Source organism: Cyprinodon variegatus, unplaced genomic scaffold (genome assembly GCF_000732505.1).
Source record: "Cyprinodon variegatus isolate N-32 unplaced genomic scaffold, C_variegatus-1.0 Scaffold143, whole genome shotgun sequence".
NCBI lineage: Eukaryota > Metazoa > Chordata > Actinopteri > Cyprinodontiformes > Cyprinodontidae > Cyprinodon > Cyprinodon variegatus.
The window spans coordinates 1,048,428-1,066,649 of NW_015150596.1; the positions used below are offsets into that span (position 1 = coordinate 1,048,428).

At 39.9% G+C, this 18,222-nt stretch overlaps 1 protein-coding gene across 6 annotated transcripts in view; it reads left to right on the plus strand.

Moving 5' to 3' along the window:
* Positions 1-5,267: 5,267 nt before the first annotated feature.
* Positions 5,268-18,222, plus strand: part of LOC107086117 (protein FAM131B-like) — a 56,535-nt gene continuing 43,580 nt past the window's right edge. For 4 of the 6 annotated variants that reach the window (XM_015376873.1, XM_015376872.1, XM_015376871.1 and 1 more), the window contains exon 1: positions 5,268-5,446. In XM_015376873.1, coding sequence (XP_015232359.1) covers positions 5,419-5,446 — 28 coding nt within the window. In that variant the 5' untranslated portion in view covers positions 5,268-5,418. The remainder of the gene's footprint in view (positions 5,447-18,222) is intronic. The other 2 variants (XM_015376870.1, XM_015376868.1) reach the window with 1 other exon arrangement.

The following is an 18,222-nucleotide window of genomic DNA, read 5'->3' on the forward strand; positions in this document are numbered from 1 at the left end:
GCCCATACACTGCTGGGGAAAGGCACCAGCCCAAACACAAGTCTGATGGATAAGCAGGAGAAGATGGATGGATGAAGACTGAAGGGTGTCTGGATCTCCCTCTGCTGTCCAAAGTTTCTTTCCTACCCACAATTATGTTCTTTTTATTGACCTGATGATATGTGAGGGAAGAAGAGCTACGAACAGGAGCTGAAGGCTACAACTTGATGTATTTGGATAGAGCCTGTGAGTTCTTCAAATGCTTCTTCTGATAATTTTTTTCTTGGCAAAGATCAGTAATTACCTGTCATGTTCATTGAGTATTAGTTGAGTTTCATTTCATACCTTTCTCAAATGTATCCGTCAGGGTCACCTTGGAGCCATTGCCTTTCCCCAACAGTCTTTGAACAAAAGCTGTGGTACACCCTGGAGAGGTCACCAGTCTGTTGCAAGGCAAAAGAGAAGAGACCCACAACTGTCATGATCTTGGCACTGATGTCTGGTCTTATTACTCACTTCACACACCTGCTTAGTTCTGCCCAGTTATCATTACCTGCTTATCTGATCCACCTGTACTAGTCTCTATTTATCCAGCCTTTAGATCAGTCATCAATGGCAGATTATTCACAAACCGTTGGTGAGAAGTATTCTAGAGTACCTGTGTTCCAACTCCCTGATCCATTTTGCCTTTCGACCTCTGAGCCTGCCTGTCCCAGTCTGATTGGTTTTCCTGACCTGTCCTCTGACTTCTGCTGGATCTATGCCTGTCTGTGTACCATACCTGGAACTCTTACCCAACTCTGTCCTGAATTCACCCATGGCAACTCGCTTGATCTCTGACCTCCAGGCTTTGACAACTGAGAATGTCTTTGACCCGCTTCTGTCAGTGAGCCCCAGGGCAGCTGTGACTACAATGTAGCTTGCCACCATCAGTGTGTGAATGTGTGCGTGAATGGGTGAATGACCTCTAGGCTCTGACTAAACTATAAGACCAGGTTAGTGACTCACATGTTTAGGTTCAGTTTCCAAAAAACATTTTGAGAAATCTGTTTGTCCACCTTGAATACTGGATTCTACTGTTCTGAGCCTGACACACAACCATGTAAACACACCCACACACACACAACTAATGAAAATTTAGAAACACTAATAATCGTACTGTTCTTGTTGTTACTCAATATGCAAATGTTGTTAAAAGAGCAGATAAACAATAGAAAATGTAATTTGAACTGTTATAACCATTGTTTTCTTGCATGAAATTTTATTCTAAGAGCTTGTGCCATACATCTGCAGCTCATTTGTGTGAATTTATTGAGTGTGAAGTCAAGAGGTGTGCTTCTGCTCCCCGTCTGAAATGGAGATCTGAGTTAATGGAATCGGGAGCAGCAGACGTCTTTACTCACTGGATCTCAGCAGCTGAATCGTGTGTTTTCATTTTGTGTTAGATGAAGAGGGGAAGCTGGGGAGGCAGAGAAAAGACGAAGGCAGGGTTGTTTGAAGGAGGGTAGCAGCTTGTTAGAGAACGAGAGAAAGGAATAAGTAGAGAGCTCAGCTGCAGAGTTGAGCAGACTGCAGCGTCATACATATTACATGCATCAGATATTGCTCATATCAACACTTGCTCAGTGTTACTCGACTGGAATAAACTTTCAGATCCCCAGGGATGATAAATATACATCCAGGAGTAATGCAGGGCACTGTGGGAGCTGAGCTGATGTGTTTAATATGAATTGTTTAAATGAGTGGATGAATCTATTAAAAAATAAGGAAAAAACACTCCGCTAAAAGACTTTAGTAGAATGGAGTCTACAATAAAATTTGAAGATGAAGGTTCTCAGTAATCCAGGTCATAGTCATTCCGTAAAAATTCAATTCAGCTTTCTCGAATTGAGAAAACTTCCTGGAGAGGTGGTGAAACGTCTTCAAATCTTGGAAACCAAGTCCAGTGGATATTTTTTGAATTTTTACGGAGTAAAACATGAACTGTCCTTTAGCCATTAACTGACCTGCCCAACCAGCTATATTTATATGTGCTGTACACTCAGACATGAAGAAACGGATTTGGGAATGCAAGTAGGCTTTAAAAAAAGTTCATTTTAACCTTATTTTTAGCACAAGGCGTACTACTGATTTTAGTGTAATAATAGTAAACTTGTGGAGGAAATTTCTTCTGTAATGCAGTCTGTAACCAGCTTTATGAGCCTGCTGAGTCCCCCAGTTCAGTCTGTGCAAGATGTCGCTTAGTTTTTTACTTCATTACTAAAATACACAGGAAAAAAAACAGCCAATGATTCTGAGACTATAATTCTAAAGAGCATCTTGATCATAAGTTATTCTTTTAACCTGTTACTCTATTTATTTTTACTCAATTCAGTTTGTTTAAATAGCACCAATTTACAACACATATCATACCAAGAAACCATAAATATACAATTCAATCAAAGCATATAAACTGATTAAAAGTGTTCAATCTAAGGAACCCCACTGACTGCATCCAGTCACTGATTTTGCGGGGTTCACTCTTCCTGGATAAACATTTAGAGACAGCTGAAATTCACTTGCATTGTTTCGTTTACACGCCAGCAATCCCTCTGACTGAGCGTGCATGTCAACAATGGGTGGTAAGGTTGCTTAAGGGCCCAGATGCAGAGCCGAGTGAAGCAGAGATTTGTTCTGACAGGTTTAATTGAAGAACCAAGGAAACAGAGGTACTAATCCAGAAATCTAACTAAAAAGTTTAACAGACCAAAAACCATGGAAACATGAGGGGAAAATACGAGCCTGAGGAGCCACAGGGAGATGAGCTGAGTAGACGAGTACAGCATTGAGAAGGAACCAGCACTGAGTGACTGCAGAGGTGGAGTATTTAAGGAGAACAGAACAAAGGATGGACTAATGAGCTGAATAAGGAGCAGGTGTGGGTGGAACTGGCAAGAGGGAATCCAAGGGGAAAGAAAACAATCACAAGGGGGCAACAGAGAGTAACTAAAGAATGCTTGAATATCATGAAAAATAAAAAAAGGTGATAACAGAAAACTCAGAGTCACAACAAATGGGAAGAGCCATAACAGTGCATGCAGTGACACTGGATTGGGAGAAAACTCCCTCTTAACAGAAGTAAACCTCGAGAAGAAACAGGTTCAGTGTAAATGGCCAATGTAATTGAACTGCTGATCCTTAAATACTTTCTATGTTAGAAAAAGTAATAGTAAACTAGCCTGACAGGTGGCTCGCTATGGAGGAGAACAGTTGAGCCGACAAGGTCTCAGCCAGTTTTCATTAAAAAAAAGTATAACAGATAGCATATTCAGTTTGTGGAAAATAGGCAAGACTCTATCATCTATAACAGGCATCACCAAATTCGGTTCTCGAGGGATGCTGTATTGCAGGTTTTAGAGGTTTCTCTGCTTTAGCACAGCTGATTCTGATGATTGCAGTTCAGCAAAAGCATGTTAATCAACTATCAATGTAAATCAGCTGTGCTGGAGCAGGGAAACCACGGAAACCTGCAGGACGGCGACCCTCGAGAACCAACTTTGGGGACGCCTGACCTATAGTAAAGGATTTTGACAGCACAAGCCCAGCTGGTGCTTCCTGCCTGAATGGTGTTACAGCTCAACAGAGTGTCAGGGTAGATGAAGCTATTAAGGTGAGAAATAACAGAGAGGACATAAAGTCAAGGGTTGAACTTACAAATAATGCAGAATTCAGGAATAGTAGTATGAGGCAGAATGATGGAAAGTGGTTCCTATGTCCTCCAGCAATCTAAGCCTATAGCAGCATAACTATAGACATAGCTCAAGATAACCTGAGCCACTCTAACTATAAGCTTTGCCAAGAAGGACATTTTTAAACCTAGTTTTTAAAGTAACAAAGCATCTTGAGGTGTTATTCTATCTATTATAACAGAGTTCTTTGGCTGATTGCTTTAGAAGGGCTGATGCTGAGTGTAAAAGTCCAATATACCAGTTTATGTTCCCTTTGTTATCTGGCCTGGGCCCAGACAGAGAACCCATTCAACCCGGCACCCATTCAGGTTGCCTTGACAACAAACAGTCAGACTGCTGGACAGTGGCACAGACACTAGGTCATAGACCCCTTTGACAGTCAGTGACTTTGACGCATCATAGAAGTGGAGGCATGGGTCAAAGACTGTGGTCTGTTCAAAATAAAACATCTGAACAGAACGCTCACTTTATTCTGCTATCACTGCTTAAAAATGTTTATCACACTGCAAAGTGCACTTTGCACACATGCAGTTGTCCGTCTAAATCCTAATATCAGCTGCAGCAATCAGTGAATCCTTTTAAATGAGAGGTTGCATAAAAGCTATTCAAGTTCCAACTAAAACATTGAATTTGTTTAGGGAAAATTCAAAAGCTGAGTCTTTATTCAATAATGAGGTTTATGTTGTAAGCAGGTTCAATCATGGTTACATTTCAGCTAAACTGTTAAGAATTCTTCTAGGATTTTTCTCCTTATTTGGGCAATCATGCTCTTTATATTCATATATTTTAAAACAAAATATATATATTGGCTTTATATTATTGTCAGTGATTTAGCTATGAGTTTAGCTGATTTAAACTTAAATAAAATTTAAAGGGGAACACTGGTGTTTTTACATTGGCCCCTTTATTTTATGTTATTGACAATATTGAGATGCTGTCACTTATTCATAAACTGATGGTCAATTTTAGTGTTATTGCTGGATAACTCATATACTTAAAGGGCAATCACTGATTCTCATGCGCCCAAGCAGTTTACAAACTTTTTATTTTTCTTTTATCGAAGCTTTCCACTTACTAAAGCCTGCTACTTATTTTTTTTGTGCATGTACATGATAATTGAGATAATTGAGAACTCAATGCTATTCGTGACAATTTGAACTGAAAAAGCTTCCCGGATGGGAAGTGAAACGTTTTCAAACATGGAAACAAAGTCCAGTGGAATGTTTGTAACTTTCTTTTTTTGGAAGGACTGACCTGAACGACTGGGAATCTTCACCAGCATAATTGGGAGCTTGTGGATTGTCAGCTGATATTCATTGAGTTCCTTTGTTAATTATTTTTAAAATAAACGTTAAACTTATGGATTAGAACATTCTATAACATAACTTTTCTATACATATATATATATATATAATTTTTTTTCAACAAACGCCTATACTTGTCACTGGGGAAAGGGGAGGTAGAAGACTATGACACCGGTATGTGTGTGTGTGTGTGTGTTGTGGGGAGTGTACGGAGAGGGAGACGGGGGAGAGAGGGAGCGGATGACACGCACACACAGCCTCTGTTTCTCACATAGAGAGGAGAGAAGGACAGTGAGGGAGACAAGAGTGGAGAGAAGAGGAGAAGCAGAGGGGAGAACAGCGGAGAAATGCCTGCTGGGCGGATGGATCTGATTCTCCCAGAGCTGCACGAGCCTCTATAAGACAACATGGGCTGCATAGGATCCAGGACGATCAGTAAGGACACGCCGCTTTCTGTTCTGCCATGTGGATGGATGGATGGATGGATGGATGGATGGATGGATGGATGGATGGATGGATGGATGGATGGATGGATGGATGGGGAGGCAGAGGAATGCGTTGTTGAAGAACTCAGGTGCACGTGCAGCCTATTCCTGGAGTTGCTTTGCAGAGAGTTGGGGCTTCCAATGAGACTCTTTTCTGTATTTTTTCAGGATCCAGTGAATCCAGAGTTCACTGCAGGAATGGCTGAGTGTGTGTTGGTGTGTTTTGGGGTGTTTGAGCGGAGGGGAGAGGCTGGACAGACAGGCGGAGGGATGTGAGCGCAATAAGACACCGCTGACGTTTTCCTCTCCACATGGATGACACCGGACACGCGGCAAACGTGCGCGCTTCTGTGTGTCAGACAAGGAGAAAGAGGGAGGGATGCAGAGAGACCTCCGCTGCTAAGGTCATTTCATGTTAGGCGTCTGAGCCCCCCCCATTCTCCTTCCATCTTCCACCCGCTCTTACCCTTTCTTTCCCTCCTTCCTCCCTCCATCCTACTCTCGTCCTTTCTCTCCACTGTGCGTCATGGAGCGACGTGATATATTGAAGATGCAGAGTGACCCCCCCACCCAACATGCACTGACACTCCGGGTTATGAGAGGGAGGCTCCGTGATGACTCAGAACCTGGCTCAGTAAACCCAGGTGTGATCCTGAGACGCTCTGCGCATGTAGGTCAACCCTACAAAGTCAAACGTGCAAACTGCTGCCACCGCGTCCTCTGTTATTGGCTGCTGTGTTAAAGCATCCCAACCACAGGCAATACATTTATTGTAAATTAATCAGTTGCATCATCTTTGTTCAGAAACATCAGTTGAGCTGATCTGTTGGATTGACTGAGGCGGTGTCTTCATAGCATGCAATCTTGGAGCTACATATTATCCACTTGGTTATTCCAAGAAGCGACTGGCCAGGAGTTGTAACTCAACTTTGTGGTCAATAGTCAACTCACCTAAAGGCAGTGGCGCCACCAGCGGTGGCCACTGCACCTTGCAATGCCCGGGCCACCCTACTCGCCAGGGTAAATTGTAGTACCATCAGTTTAGCATTTCATCCCATTATGCACAGCCAGCGACGTAACTTTAATAATCACAAAATAAACCAAGGTATGAGTAGGTGTTTAGTAGTGTTGCACCGATACCGATACCAGTATCGGGCAGGGCCCCGAAACCGCACTAGAATAGAGAGAGAGAGAGAGAGAAATATCAGCTGTGCTGCTGCCATCAACACATTTGTTTGTAAATGTTGGGGATCAGCCTGTCTTCCAGTGTTGTCCTGTTTCTCTGACTGTGACTAACTGGATGTGCTCTCTTCATCCTCTGACATGGGAGTTGGCTCGGAGCTCGTCTGCCTGGCTGTGTGTTTCCTGTACCGAGCCGCCTTTTACAGCTGCTTTTTGTATCTTTACTTCTGTATCCTTGAACCTCAGTCGGCCTCGGCAGATGGCCGCTCACACTGAGCCTGGTTCTGCTGGAGGTTTCTTCCTGAAAAAAATTGAGTTTCCTTCTCTCCATTGTCGCTACAAGCATGCTTAGTGTGAGGGATTGCATTCGAGTCAATGAGTTGATGTAATCAAGTTGTTTTCCTTAGATAGAAAACTGTAAAGTGCCTTGGCGCTATATATATATATAAGCTGAATTTAATTAAATTGAATTGAATATTAAAATGGTGGTATCGGTATGGGCGAGTACGAACAAATAGGGCACCAATACCATTTTGAGAGCCAAAAGTTTATTCAACTATTGTCACCCATTCCAGGTAGGCAATAAAAAGTTCTACTGGATTCACTCAGTCTTTTTCCTGCCTCACAAAGGTAGGCAGCAGGTTGACAAAGCCATGATGGCAATTATTTTATATCCAAGTAGTATACAGTTCTATATATATACACACACATATCAATTTCAAACAGATGGTATCGGTATTGGCCAATACTGCACAGCCAGGTATCGGGTATCGTATTCGGTGCCCAAAAATGGCATTGATGCAACTCTAGTGTTTAGTTCATTCTTTAGGATTTCTACAGGCAGGTTTTACCACAATAGTAGATTTAAACCCTGAAATTATGGCATTTAGTTTCAGTTTGCCACCCCAACACTTTTAGTGGCCTCATCTGGCCCACCCCTATGAAACATTTCTGTAGGTGCCACTGCCTACAGTGTATAGTTTTACCCTCTATATCACAAAGGGTAGTTTTACCACAAAGGGTATAGTTTTGCCACCTATAAGACAAAGTTTCCTGGTCATAAAATCTGATTTCTTCTTGTAAATCGTTATTTGTCGTCTTACCAAAAGAAAGCTTCCAGGACCAGATCCTTTTAGTTCCTTATCAGAGTTCTTCTGATTAAACCCAGTTGTTGGTATTTTCTTTCACTGTTTTTAGTCACATTCTTGCATGGTTTTCAGGAAAGTTTGGATTCAAGACTTGAGGGTAGTTTTAAGACCGGCCGGATCAGTTGAAGAACTGTAGATGTTCAGCATCAGCATCATCTCAGTAAACGGGGCTCCAAGATACAAAGCGGAACATTGACAGAGATTTTATGGCTTGTTTGCATTAAAGCTGATATTTGCAGTTTGATAAAGAAGCTCATGTTATGTCCTCAGTTGAAAGAATATTTCTAAGGGATGGTCAGAAACATCAGGAATCCTTTGGGAGGAGTAGACCTTAACTTTCAAGACTCTTTGAAACATCCAGTAGTTGTAAACCGTATCAGTAAACGTTTCACAGATTTTCCCTACCTATGCTTTAAGGCATTGGCTTTTTGATGAGCTGTTTGTAACATATGTTTGTAAGCAATAGGGGGGTCCACATCACCAAACCTGCAATTAAAAGATGGAGACATGTTTTTTTTAGATAGAGGAAAGCAAAGAAAGATTACTAATCGCTCTAGAACGTATGCATTGTTTTCACCACCTTTATTTTAAACCAGGTCATGAAACTTTGGAGCACCAGATTACTTTTAGTTCTATCATACATCTGCTTCTGTGACACATCATTTATCATGTCCCTATACATCAAACCTGAGTGTTATAATATTATGAGTCATTAAGAGCAAAGCTGTCTACAAGGCCTGGACTGTATAACAGCCTCACTTACTTACTAGCATGTGCAATCTCAATGAAATGAAAAGCTTTAGAAGAATAGAATTAACCTTTATTGTTCCTCAGTGGGGAAATTTGCGTGTGCCAGCAGGAAAGTGAGAATCAAATGGAAGCAAATGCTGAAACACACAAGGTTACAATGAGAAAAAAAAAAGTTTAAAACATGTATTGAGCACTATCTTTAAAAAAAAAAAAAAAACCTTTGTGTGATGAATCAGATCCATTTGAGTCTAAGACGCTTTCAAGAACCAGCCAGATACCTGAGACCCCGGTGGAGTCCAGCTTTTTTATCCTTAACATTCAAATCTGTTCCAGTGACTCAGCGCATCATTAAAGTATAGCTCTTAAAAGTCAAAGAACTACTTCAACCAAAGCTCCTTTCTCCAATAATCTACAATTTTATGAAGCAGAGGCATATCACTGAGCCACAAACTGCCCCTGATAGCTTATTGCCTCATTTGGATAAAATGATGACAGGATTTGCCAAGTTCTAGGTGAAGTATACCAAAAAAATACACCTCAAAATCCTCCCTCTTTACTGTCTTTGTACTGTTATTTAAGATATGATAAGGAGCGTGTTTTAGAAAGTTAATGTTTCCACTGGTCCAGGTGATTAAACCAAAGCGGCTCAGCTTCAAACGCTGAGTAATATGGCAGCCAGCTGGGGTCTGTTATCACAACAGAGGGAAGATCATGACAGTTAGGGTTTGATGAAGACACAATCAGACATGGACCTTTATGAGATTCCTACAGCAGGAGCAAGAATATTATTATTGATGGTGTGAATAAGAATATCATACCTGTTTGCAAAGATAATAAGCCAGCTGATTATGAGCCAACTGATCCTGAACAAAAAACACCTTTTTGATCAGCAAGACAAATTTCATGCAGTCCAAAAATGTGTCCTCAAACATAAACATATGATTTAGAGCCTTCCCCCCATTCATCACAAAGACTAAGATCCAACAGACTGACTTCAAACTGCTGCCAAACTATAGAATGGTCACCCCTTCAAATGTCTGTTCTGTCAGCTTCCATTATGTGCAGCATGCAGCTGGACTGTCCTCTGTTTAAGTGCCCGTATTCAAACACCCACACTGCATAGTCACCCCCCCCAGCCTGTCTGTTGATGCACCATCAAAGCCTCATCAGATCCTTCATGGACACAGATGGAGGCAGCAGGGTTTTTGTAAATAAAAGGATGGACAATGTGACCTTTGGTTGTCATTGAGCTCGCTGGATGGAGGGATGTGGGGAGCGGCAGAGAGGGGGGTATTATTACTGGATGCCGAGGAATGAAGGGGATAAAAGGCCAAGGTGTGAAGAGTGAAATATGCTAGTGTCACCCCCACCCCAATACCCACTTTCATCTCGTTACTTGCCAAAGCGAAAGCAGATAAAACTGAAACAATGTACAAGATCAATGTGTTTGGGATATTTAACATGCGAGATAATGAAAACAAATGAGCAAAGGTAAATTATATTCTATCTACAGAGGACCACATATCAAGCCCTTAGAATAAGCTGAACACTCCTGGTTTTCTATCCAAAGGTTAGCTCCTGTTTTTAAAGTGCAAAGATCAGTTGCTCTTCCTTCTTCTGAGGCACTAAAGTCCTTTATTGAATGTTTTCTTTAATTACCGAAATAATAAACTATGTATCAATGATTTCAAATAATTGAGGAGTTTAATAATAACTGTATTTTATTATAGGAAGATATTTAAAAGAAAACAGTATAAACTATAAACTAGAGCTATAATCTAAAAAGAGGTTGTCACTTCAAGAAGTTGTTTACTGAATTTCTACCTACTTTGGTCAGAATCTGTTATAATAAAAAATAACTAACTTTGTCATACATCAGGTGTGCTGAATCTATTAGGCAAATCATCTTTTAATCTCTCTTTGTTCTGGACCCTGCTGGATTTGGCAACTTTAAGAGAAGGGTGTCTTCCCTAGAGAAGCCAGAAATAGACTGATGTTTAGTTGGTACTGCTAACTGTGCTCCTCGTGCTATTCTTAAAGCAAAAGTCTGGTGACATTCAGAATACAAACTTCTGAAAGTGCTGGAAGCATACAATTATTACTTACTTTTCAAAAAATGATGATTCAAAGTGTTTTTAATTAAGTGTAATTTCATTTGAATGTGCTTTACTGGAGACATCCTTGTTTGTCAAAGAACACTACTGCCACCTACTGTACCGGTTTGTGACGTCATGGTGTAGCATAGACTCTTGAGCAAGTCCCAATGCTGTATCTGGTGTTTGTCACAACTTGCTAATATCCATGATGTTGAAGACAAGTGCACTATGCGAAGCAGAAAGTAATGGATTAATGACATCTTTTTTCTCTGGCCAGATATTCGATGGCAAATACTTCCTCTTCAAGTGGGCAATCCAACGACGAACCCGTGGTGGTTCATAAATTGGAAAAGAGAAAAAATTAATTTGTTTTTACTTGACGCATTACAAGATCCAACTACCATGCACATGGGTATTGTCACTTTAACTATAGCTCTCGTGAATTTCAATAGTGAAGTCTTCTCGAAATCTTAATTAATTGTTGTTGATTGCAGGCATGTCTAGCAGCTCCCATTGATTTTGCTTGTATAACACAGAGAATGGCGCTAGGCTTACCGCACTGTGACGTCACTGTCGGAAGATGTCAGGAAGGAGGTGTTACTATATTTGGGCAAAAATGGCCATTCCCGGACTCAGTGACCACAACAAAATTTATGCTTGCTGATCGGACTTCTCATTTAAAGCAAAGCTAAATAACATCTACTCTCAGGCTCCCCCTACTGTCCTTTTTCCAGGACGCACTGTAGAAAAGTTAGGAGAGACCCATAACTAGCCGTTAATTGGAAGGAGCAAAAAGGCAAAGATAAGAAAAAATAATTATAATAAATGTCTAGGTCAGTACAACTGTTTTCAGAACTCTGCTTTGTTTTGTCACAGCTAGACGTTAGCCTATGGAAAATAAAGCCTAGGGCATAGTAACAGTGGATTTATAACCCTATATTCCAAGATAAAATGAAAATGCAAGTCAATATTTCCCATGACAATATCACAGTTTGATTTCACTCCAATTGATCATCATTAATGGATTGTAAATAGATCTACAGGAAAAACCAACTAGATATTACCTGACCTTGCCGGTGGTTCAAACCTTGCAACATTTGGCAAGTATATGTGAGCATCTAGCATATAGGGGGACAGTGTATCCTATGCCAGTGGACAGTGTATCCTATGCCAGTGGACAGTGTATCCTTGTCTAAGTTGTTTTATCCTTGATCAAGACTCTTTACCCACATTGCCAACTGATGGTGGTCAGATGCTGTGTAGGTCTGTGTACTGTACGTACAGCAGCCTTGCTTCTGTCAGTGTAACCCAGGGCAGCTGTGGCTATAATGTAGCATGCCATTATCAATGTTAACAACTGAATGTATTATAAAGCACTTCAAAGTCCCCTGGCTTTAAAAGGTGTTATAAAAGTGAAGGTCTTTTGTAACAATTTACCCAGTGTCAGGTGATGGTCAGGAGGCCAAGGGGCTTGACATAAAATGGAAGATCAACTCACCTGTTTGTTTCATTTCTATGTCATACTTGGGTCTAACAACCAAACCAAACTGACCCATCTATCACAGCATCTATGTATTGCCCCCTTACTGACAAATAGATCTGAAAAGTTAGTTTAAATGCATATTGAATGTACCACTACACAGACAAAATAATTCAAGATGTCAAAGTCCCTTCTTTAATCGAAGGATATCTTCAAATTGAAAAAGGTAAAGCTTGGAAAACTGCTTGATATTTTTAGGTATTTCTTCTACCTTTTGTGGTAGTTCTATCCATCTCTTGTTCCATCTGTATGTAACCCAGACCCTCTGCTTTGTTTTCTTTTTTGCTCCAACAATGTGAATGAATTTGCACCATATTAAGCACAAAAGGCTGACTAGATGAATTGTGTTGGTAGTGTAAAAAAAAAACAACCTGATTGCATCTGTACTAGTTAGTCAGGACTGGTAGATATTTCAGAAGCATGATGATGCTCAAATTAAATGGCAAGTTTGGGTAGTTGGTTGTCAGCAAGAAGAGACTTTCTGCTCTGTGCTAAAGACTTAAAATGTTTCAGTTTGACTTTGGCTGTCAAGTATTTAAATCCATTGTGGTCCCTAGACAGTGGCCCTGAGGTGGAAACCACATAAACAAATCTTTAAACACAACTACAAATTAAAAAACTCAACAAGATATTAAGAATTACAACATTTTCCAAAACACAAAAACGTATTCAGAAAAACATAATAAAAGAAAAAACACAATATGTTCAAAAACACAACATATAAAAAACACAATGGCATTACCTTGAGACATGAGACCTCACTGATTGGACCACAGCTCTGTTTGGCTTTTAAACTGCAGCTCATTCTGCTTAGTCTCACTCATTGAATGCTTAAACAGAAAAGGCAGAATGACTTCCGGTTAAAACCCAAACGGTGCCATCATCCAATGCACAAGGTCTTATGTTCCAAGTTCATGCCATTGTGTTTTTGAATGTTGTTGTGTTTGTGTTTTCATTTGTAGTTGTGTTTAAAGATTTTTTGGTGTGGTTTGCACTTCAGGGCCAACATATAGATATATGTCCCATAAAAGTTTTCCTTGCCATCCAACAGGGAGGGCTCCCCCTTCTCTATTGTTTCTGTGTAAGCACTGTAAGAAGATATGGATATATTAAAGATAGACCGATACATTCGCAGTAGATAAGTTAGGCCAATATTAGCTTTTTTCTATTATCAGTATCGGCTGATACAGTACATGCATACATATATTTTATAAGTGCATTCAACAGTCATGTTGAATCCATGCAATGCCACTCCCTTCTGTTTGTTATGAATAGTTAATGTTTTGTTTTATTTGTCCATGGATTGTGTGTTTTCTTTGTTTAAATTAAGACCTTTCTAACGTCTGTTATCGTTGTTTCTTTTTTTTTTTATCAAATTGAAATGATAACTGAAAGAAACAATATTGGCTCCAAGAATAGGTCTTAATATATCTGCAGCATATATCAGGTATCATTTAGACTGATGTCTAAAAAAATCTGTTTTGGCATCATCCTTTAAAAACACTGTGTGGGTTGATCTCTAGGATTTACACCATCAATGATAAATGTAGCTGCTATCTGATTAACTTTTGCTGTTGGTAATCAAAGAGGAGGGATTTTTCACTGTTTTAATGACATAAAAAATGAGCTTGACTTGCAATTAGTTTAACATTTTATATTTGATCAAAATGCTTTGTTTAATTCCCCTCCTAAAGTCTTATTGCTTGGAATCAGCATATTCTCCTTGTGCAATCATGGTACTATAGCTTCTTCCCTAGGTCCAAAAAAGTGACCATTAGGTTAATTAGTGTCTCCATCTTGCCCTTATTGCTGGAGCTAGTGCTTTGCCTTTTGCCCACAGACTGCTGGTGCAGAGGATAGATGGATGAGAAGCTTTTTCAATGCTGAAATTGTAACAGCAGGCTTTATGAGGCTTGTAAACTAAAAAAAATACCTCATGAGCCAAATCCTTCTCCACTGAACTGCTGAAATCACATGTCAGGTTGAAACCTCAAAAATCTGCCGATGAATAATACAAAAGTTTGTGCCAAAATGTAGCAAGCCTCTGAGGGAACCAGCATGACAGAGCTCGTTACAACAGCCCAAGTGACAGGACACCACCCCTCTCCTCCAGCTTACCGCCTGCAGAATAGTTCCTGCTGTGTTTCTTCTGAGCCACATCTATTCTAATATTATCCCTGAGAGCAAGCATCTGCTGCTAAAAATAGATCAGGGGTAAAGAAGGGAGGTCAGTGACAGACGGAGGAGGAACGTTGCAGTAAATACTGGTCAACAGTTGACCTAGCATTAGTTGTGTCACTTTTACCTCTCAGCTTTGCTTTGTCATGCCGTTTCCTTCTGGTAATCCACAGAACAGAAGACTTGCCATCAGAAAAGCAAAGCCAATTGTGTTCTATTATAGTCTGTCCTGTTCCGTTATCTTAGTGATGCTGTAGTATTATTGTGGTTTGCTCTATTGTTTTCCCCAGTTGTGTTTCCCGCAGAGTGCCATTTAACTGGATCATCACTGCCTGTTATTGCACCCGATTATCTTCCAGTTACAGTTGGGCCAAAGTCTAGCAGTCATCAGTTAAACAGCAGGACTTTTACTCAGAAAGGCTGTGAGGCAGGGAGTAACATCTCTGTCTTTACTCCTTCCAGTCAGGATCTGAAAGACACTAGCTCCTGCAGAAAAAGGCAGTAATACAATCATAAAAAGGAGGGAGGAATAAGCTCCTTTCTGATTTATGTTATGAACGGTTTGTCCTGAAACTGAAATGTGGATTAAAATGTAAATAGATGACAATAAATAAAGTGATTGATTGATTAATTCGAGCATATTTTGCTTTATGAAGTGAGTAATAACAAGCAGGCCCATCAGAAAGGCTTCTTTTATTCGCTAACTTGCGGGGAACCACCCTTCTATCACAACAAGTCGATCTAAACACTGTAGACGAGCAGGATGTGTTGGTGTAAAGTCCACAATGAAAGGAATAGCTCTTAAAACAACCGCGACTCTGAAGTCAGCCATTTTTGTTTTTTGTGTTAACTTTTTTCATCTGAAGGGAGACAAAAAAGCCTGAGCAGTTCTGTAAATGTAATTACTGATAAAACTGATTCAGAATAGTTTCAATTTATTCTTATTCCATTTTCCATATGTCCATATTTTCCATTTTATATATGTATGTATGTGTCATTTTTTCCACTTATCAAATCAAATCCAAGTATAATTCATTATGATTGGTAAATCTAAAAGTTAGGAATAAATACTTCAAAAAGTGTATCTATATGATATATAAAAATGGTGGGTAGATGTAATCTGAGGTGTAAAATGATGCACCACTCTGTAAGTACAGCGTAGCTTTATCTTGTAGCAAGTAGTGAGTGAGGCTGAGACCAATTGTAATGAGCTTTCACTGTTTGGCTGGAAAAAGCTTGAATTCCACATAAATAAACACAGATTGGATGATGCAAGCCGCATCTGATTTGACACTCAGCATGTGCAGTGATCTGCAAATGTAACTGGATCAGGGACCTGCTGGCTTTATTTTTAGCCATATTGATTCAGGCTAGTAATGGAAAACGAAGGTGAAGCCTCGAAAGACAATGAAAAGGTCCCTACCTTTTCATTGTCTCTGAATCCATACTGCTGGGGTTAATTACTGCTTGTACTTAATTAGTGAAACTTTATAAACAACAGCTCTTGTTCGCTTTTCTTATGCAACACTAAACATATGAAATGATAAAAAAAAAAATCTTAAAAAAAAACAAAACACTGTCCCTAAATTCACAAAACCAGTAACCTTTGCTTATGACAGACCCAAGCAGGGGAGCTCCTCTGTTTTTCCAGGTGCCCCACACCTCCATTCTGTTCAAGCATCTGAAAGTCCACTATAACTCAGAGAAATGTTGCAGCATATTGTTTTTGCATTAATTTCGTTTTGAAGCAGACCACAAGGTCCACTTAGCTTTGCAGATTCTTTTTCCTGGGTATATGGCCGTCTATGATGGTGCCTCTTTGATTTAGCTAGACTGAGATCGGCCCCGAAAGAGGATAAAAAAAAAAAATCATGAATTGTCCTCAAGCACCACCAGGGGCAGGATTGTATATGCTGTGGGAGTGAGAGGGGGTTTACAGGGATTGGAGCGTATATAAAAAAATACAAAACAAAATTTTGTTTTTCATTTCATTTTGTATATTGTGTGAAAGCTGATTCCTTTTACACCAAAGATCTAAATTAATATCTGTATGCCCGGTATTAATATCATGGCTTAAGTCCTAACAAAGGGTAAAGCTTGGATTTTTATATTTGACATGCTAGAGACGACAATGCTTTTTAACGACGTGTTGTGTTTCTAAGTAGGAAGAAATTAATTTATCAAACACCTGATACTTAGAACATGTATAAGCTTTAGCAGCAAAACTCCTTTCTTTGAATTTGGTGTTTCTGGAGTGTTTCTCACTCTCCTCTAATAAAGGCAGGCTTTGAACAAACCCCTGACCTTATCTATTGACTCTCAGCAAACTTTCAAATGAAGGACTGTCTAACTTTGTTCTACTGTCTTCTAGGTTAAACACTTATTGACTTAGTTCAGCTTTGTTTTGAACCGACATGGAAAAATCTACATTTATACGTCCTGTTTGTGGAGAACCTGATGTGTCATCGTCCATTTAATGATACAGTAAGTAAAACCAGCTGTGGAAGGACTACAGTTTTTATCCGTTGACAAAATGAACAACTCATCCACACATATTCTCATCTTGCTATATGGATTTTTGTGAAATCCTATTGACTTCCTTTGTTTTTTGTTCATCACCTCCTTCTATGCCATTACCCTAAGAGTAATCTTTAATCAAACTGTTAGACTAACTTTAGCCTTCATTAACCTTTCACCTTAGTACTTAACCTTACTGTTTGTAAAAAAGGGCAGGAAAAAATGTCCTCTTCTTGACACAAACTGTCCTCCCTTTAATGGTGTAATTGGAAAAATGGCTCTCACTCTGATGCCAAAGCAGAAACACACAAACACAGACCAACACATAATGTTCTGCTCGACTGAAACTGGCCTTTTTATAGGTTAGATGGGAAACAAGTTAAAGGGGCAACATGGTTTGCCTCAGGGCCTATGGCACCTTAATGGAGCTTTGCTTTGGTTGTCTGCCAACATCTGCCTCCTCTGAGCTGATCATTTCTCTTCTGCCAATTCACCATTGGAGCTGCAGATAGGGCTGAGCAGTAGAGCACTTTGTAACACTATTTCCTTTCATCAATATGGTCCTTGGGTCAAATCCAGGCCTGAGGGCTTTCTGCACAAGGGGTTTTTCTTTAATATTTGTGGAGCTTTTAAAAAGAAGAAGCACCACTGGGCAATTCATACATAAACAGAAATGTGATACTATAGAAGATATAGCTTAATACCTTGCTGGTTTTTACTAAGCTCGAAGTACAATGGTCTCCTCACATGCAAAAATTAGAAGGGTTTAGTCTTGATCCATTTAAGATAAAAATGGTTAATTACATAGCATTGCTCACCCTCTAGGTCGTTGTAGGGCAGTTAAACACCACACCAAAGTCTGACAGTGTGAAATCACTGCATTATGACCCTTTAAGCTGCAAATTGCTGTCACACTTGGCTCAATATTCCAGCTGCTCATTATGGCTTTGGGGTGAGCAGTCTTCCATAAGCAGGCTCCCAATGCCCTCAAAAGTTACACCATTTATTTAGTTTTAGGCCTCTGAATATCCTTATTTGTGTCAAAGGTCACACACAGCATTTAGATATGTCATCATAAGTGGTGATGCTCGCTGAACCTCGACTTTAGCTGCAGCCGATCTGATTTGACACCATATTCTGAGATTTTTCTACTTTTTATGGCTCGTTGGCTTAATTCTGTCCATCCACTCACTGAATTTTCCATCTGACTGCTGACATATCCTTGACAACATGTGATGCACGATGAACAGTGTGACATGAAAGCAATTCTTTGGAAATCTGAGAAGAGAAATATGTTTAAACTTTAAGGTTTATA